Genomic DNA, 5277 nt, shown 5'->3' with positions numbered 1-5277 from the left:
AAATTAATGTTGTAAATAAGGATGATTTGCTTTGCTGGTGTAATTAACATACTCCTAATTTTAATTTTGATGAAAAATTGTTTTAAAAATTTAACAATAGACTTAAATTGCATTTAATTTCTTTTGTTGATGTAATTAACTAGGTACTAATATCAATTTTAATAAAAAAATAATTTGATTCAAAAAAAAGTTATTTACATTAATTTTAAAAATTAAGATTAAATTGAAACATAATTAGGACAATAAATGTAATTAATGTCTTGAAAAAACAATTATGATGTGGAAAGATTGAAGTAACTTACATAGAAGGGCAGTTTGGGGATTTGAGAAATGAATGAAGAATGTGAAAGCAAAACAATAAAAAGGAAAAAGAAATGAAAGTCTTAAATAGAAGGGGGGACAGGCTCACATCACACTGACCTGTTAATCTAAATAAAAACACATCATAGATTAACTTCAATCATTAAAGGTCAATGCAAGAGCCATGTTCATGTCCTGTTTCGTCATTTTAACTCAATCTGCCCAACTGCCACTGAATTCCAAAACCCCAAAAATATCATCAAACAAAAAGCATACTAAAGATAAACTTCATCTTCTTTCTTTCTCCCTCATTCCAAAAAATTAAAAACAATTTTTTATTTTTATTTTTTCAAAGTAAAAAGAAAAAAAGAAGAAGAAAAAGCTGACTTATATGAGTCGGCCTTTAACCAAATTTAGCTGCAGAGACAAAACCAAGTTATTATTTCCATCGTCTCTTTGTACATCTGTTCAAAACCCTCTGCACCAGTTATTAATCAATCTTTTTTTTTTTTACTCTGTGATAAAACAATAAATAATAAATACTACCTCTATATACATATATCTTTCTGTGCCACTTTTTTTATTACAGTGAGAGAAAACCAGGTGCATGAATTTAGTAATTTACTTTCCCCAAGATCACAACTTTAACAAAAAAATAAACTTTAAAAACGATCCAGGATTCCACCTTCAATTAAAATAAAGTCAAGTGCATTAATTTTAACATTACTAATCAATTAACAGAGTTGAATGGATTTTCTGAGCACAGGTTATGGTAATTAGTATTAAAATTAAAAAAAAAATTTAACGTGTTTTTTGTTTATCGATTAATATTGAGAATGAAACCGTGTATTTTATTTATTTATTGAATTATTAAAAAGGTGAATAAAATGAACCATATTTGATGATATTATTTTTGTAAATAATCTAAAAGTAAAAAAAGAAAACATTTATTGTGTTTATTACTGACATGTACATACAAACAAATTAAATAAAGGAGGAAGAAAATAATAAAATTTTTGAGATTAGTATTACCAGGCAGATCCCACCCAAATAAATTAATAAATTCACCGAACATACACGTTCATACACACATCTATGATAAAACCCATCAAAGAATTCACCACCCTTTTTCTCCTCTTCTTCTCTTTTTTCCCCCACATATTATTTTTTTCCTCCTCTGTAATTGCCTAGGTTCTGTGCTGTTTTTGAAGAGAGAGAGAGAGAGAGAGAGAGAGGTAGAGGTAGATAGAGACCACAGAAAAGAGAGAGAGAGAGAGGGGGTGAGAAAGAGAGAGAGAGTCCTATGCTGGGGGACTCAGCAGTGTTGGGAACAGGAGGAGGAGGAGGGTCTGGAGATGCAGTGGTGGCAGCAGGAGGGGGTGCTGCTCATGACGGTGCTGTTGACGTGGCAGGCGGTGGTGGCGGCGGCGGCGGAGGAGGATCAAATTCAGGGGATGATGAGAGGGGGAGAGTGGAGGAAGGTGACAGAAGCTTTGGTGGGAACAGGTGGCCGAGGCAGGAGACTCTGGCTTTGTTGAAGATACGGTCGGATATGGACGTGGCTTTCAGAGATGCAAGTGTGAAGGGTCCTTTGTGGGAAGAGGTTTCAAGGTGAGTCATTGAATTTGATTCTTAATTGTTTGGTTTTTGTTGTTTTCTGTGTTCATCACCTTAACTGGGTGCTGTGGTCACTTCAAGTTTGCTGCTTTGGAGATCTGAAAAACTCTCAATTATTGTTCAAGATTTGCTCTTTCATCTCCTGGGAATGTGTTTCACTTCAATTCTGTGTTTTTTGTTTCCTTTGAGGTTTCTGCAGAGCTTTCGTTTGGATTTGTTTAATTCAGTTTCAGTTTTCATGTTTGTTTCATTCTTAATTTCTGCCAGCTATAGTTCTCTCTCTCACTCTCCCTCTCTCTCTCTCTCTGTCATCACCTTTTCTTGTTCCGAAGGACTGTTTGTGAAAAGATGTAATTTAGAGTTGGATATGTGATGTGTTTTTTTTTTTTTTTTCTGACATTCATTTTGATACATGTTGCGTTTACCAAATAAGTTGCCAACTTGAATTGGGTGTTGAAAAGCAACATTTTCTTCCACCTTGTTTCAGTTAACCACTCTTGGTGGGAATGAAAGAGGTAGATTGCACAATCTTCTAACTTGGGTTCATGTGTTTTCCATGGGAAGAGTTTCCGTTTCACCAATTCATGGTGTTTGATATTATTAATATCAATATTATTATTCTTGTTATTATTTAATTAAAGCTTTTACTCCAGTTACATCATCAATTTTGATATTATTATATATTCTCCTTTAATTTCCTTCCCTTGTTTTAAGGTCTTCAGTTACTACTTCCTTTCCCCTCCATTTCCGTTCATGGGTACTTGAAATCCTGAGATGTTTAATACTTTAACTCGCTTCTTTTGTATTATCTTATGCTTCTTTCTTCCATTGCCAACTATATGCGCCATGGAGTTGATGAGATAAGATAACGCCACAAAGCTTGTTTTTTTACTTTGTCTTCTTTTGGGCTTATTATTATTATCAGGAAGCTGGCAGATCTTGGCTACCACAGAAATGCCAAGAAGTGCAAAGAGAAGTTCGAGAACGTTTACAAGTACCACAAGAGAACCAAAGAAGGCCGCACTGGGAAATCAGAAGGCAAAACTTATCGCTTCTTTGATCAATTACAAGCCCTCGAAAACAACCCTGCAATTCATGCTATCCAATCCCCAACACCAGTAACCACAACAGCACTACCAGCAACACCAGTCTCAATAGTTGTAACAACGACACCCTCTTCTATAATGTCTCTTCCCCCGACCACAACACTGCCATTGCCACCTGTCTCCAACAACACCACTGTTCCATCCCCTACTACACTCCCTGTGCCTCAAGCCATTCTCGCCCTCACAACAACCCCTTCCTTCCCATCATCAAACCCTACAACATACTTCCCAACACAAACACCAAACCCTACAACCAACAACAACAACAACAAGAACCCTCTGAGCACCATCACCCCACCTTCCTTCCCCAACATTCCCACCGATCTCTTGTCCAATTCCAGCTCCTCCTCCACCTCTTCGGAGGAAACAACCACCGAGGGAGGGAGGCGCAAGAGGAAGAGGAAGTGGAAGGACTTCTTTGAGAGACTCATGAAGGAGGTGATAGAGAAGCAGGAGGAGCTGCAAAGGAGGTTCCTGGAGGCCATAGAGAGGAGAGAACAAGAGCGTGTGGCGAGAGAAGAAGCGTGGAGAATGCAGGAGATGCAAAGGATCAACAGGGAAAGGGAGATTCTGGCACAAGAGAGATCCATTGCTGCCGCTAAAGACGCTGCTGTTATGGCATTTCTGCAGAAGATGGCCGAACATCAACAAGAGGAAAATAATCTTCAGCCAGCATTGAATACCAACAACAACAACAACAGCATCACTATTGCTCCACAGCAACCGGTGCCACAAGCAACTCCAACACCAACACCAGCACCGCAACAAAAACAAACAACAACTGTTGCCGAGGCCCCACCAGTGCAGTCCTTGGTCCCACAGCAACAGCAACATCAGGTGCAGCAACAACAACAGCTAGTGCTGACTAATGTTGAAAGCAATAAAGCTGATAATAACGGTGAGAATTTGATGATGGGAGCGAGTTCTTCGCGGTGGCCAAAAGTGGAGGTACAAGCGCTGATAGATCTGAGAACAAACCTGGAAACGAAGTACCAGGAAAATGGACCGAAGGGGCCACTGTGGGAGGAGATCTCAGCTTTGATGAGAAAAATGGGGTATAACCGGAACGCGAAGAGGTGCAAAGAGAAGTGGGAGAACATCAACAAGTACTTCAAGAAGGTGAAGGAAAGCAACAAGAAGAGGCCAGAAGATTCCAAGACCTGTCCCTATTTTCACCAGTTGGAGGCTCTATACAAGGAGAAGAACAAGGGGGAGGGCCAGATGAAGCCGGAGAGCATGATGGCACCGCTCATGGTGCAGCCGGAGCAACAGTGGCCTCCTCAGCAGGTGGTGCCACCAGAAGTAACCATGGAAGACGCCCAGAATGACCCCATGGACGCGCGGCACCACGAGGATGCTGAGGAGGAGGAGGAGGAGGAGGACAAGGACATCGGAGAGGAAGATGATGATGAAGACGATGAAGGTGGTAACTATGAGATAGTAGCAAGTAAGCCAGCTCCAACTCCAGCTTCAGCTGGTGATGCTTCTGCTGAGTGAGAGGAACAAATATTGACCGAGAAGTGCATCAATCAGAGTCATGGGTGGGTCAAAGAGGGTGCACGGGTTGTCGGAAAAATGGTGGCGTGAGGGTGAATTCTGGTGGTAGTGGTGGTGGTGGTGGAGGATGATGATGGGATTGTAATGAAGATTTTGAAAATGCACGTACTTCAGAATGACACATGGGTATAGGGTTATAGCCAGTAGGGTGGGGGAATCTGGGTTGGAAGTACTTGGTACAATAGCAGCATATAGTCAGTAAGATTATATGTTTTTTTGTTTTGAAAAAGAAATAATTAATTATTTTTTGAGCTAAATAAATAAGTTGATGAATGAGGGAGAGGGAAGATTAAGATAGAGAAAGGTTCAATGAAGTTCAACATATATGAATAAACAAGCAACCTTGAACAATGTTATTGTACTAGGCTTTTTGTACTGAATTTTCATGTTCATGTTGATGTAAATGGGAGAAACGATTAATTGTTGGGGGGGTTTGTCCTTTTTCTCTAATTTCCTCTCTTGAATTTTCGCTTTTCAATTTTGTTATACTCTTGAAATGTTGGCAATGATTTTGTTCCTTTCCTCTTTCATCTGTGTTATGTTATCTTGTTTTCATGAATTATACCCTTCAAATCTACAAAGTCATTAGCAAATCGTCAGAAAGAACAAGGAGAATGTTGGTTGAGCATGTAGAAGATAAAAAAATAAAAAAAGTAAAATTTTTGACGCAAAGAAAATAAAAATGGTATAGTGGAAG

The 5277-nt window shown here is 39.1% G+C and overlaps 1 protein-coding gene across 1 annotated transcript; it reads left to right on the top strand.

Annotated features, from left to right (window-relative positions):
* Nucleotides 1-1407: 1407 nt before the first annotated feature.
* Nucleotides 1408-5030, top strand: LOC114181419 (trihelix transcription factor DF1-like). Its single transcript, XM_028067870.2, has 2 exons — nt 1408-1911; nt 2843-5030. Exons 1-2 carry the CDS (start codon nt 1604-1606, stop codon nt 4518-4520), a joined length of 1986 nt encoding a protein of 661 aa, XP_027923671.1. The 5' UTR covers nt 1408-1603; the 3' UTR covers nt 4521-5030.
* Nucleotides 5031-5277: the final 247 nt, after the last annotated feature.

This window comes from Vigna unguiculata, chromosome 4, assembly GCF_037176805.1.
Source record: "Vigna unguiculata cultivar grain cowpea cultivar isolate G323 ecotype 2 chromosome 4, ASM3717680v1, whole genome shotgun sequence".
Classification (NCBI taxonomy): Eukaryota; Viridiplantae; Streptophyta; class Magnoliopsida; order Fabales; family Fabaceae; genus Vigna; species Vigna unguiculata.
Note: the sequence above shows the minus strand (reverse complement) of the source record. Positions and strands in the feature narration are given on the sequence as shown.

Coding starts and splice junctions, on each gene's coding strand:
- LOC114181419 (XM_028067870.2), top strand. CDS start 1,604: ATGCTGGGGGACTCAGCAGTGTTGGGAACAGGAGGAGGAGGAGGGTCT. Junction 1,912..2,842: donor TTGTGGGAAGAGGTTTCAAG/GTGAGTCATTGA, acceptor TATTATTATCAG/GAAGCTGGCAGATCTTGGCT.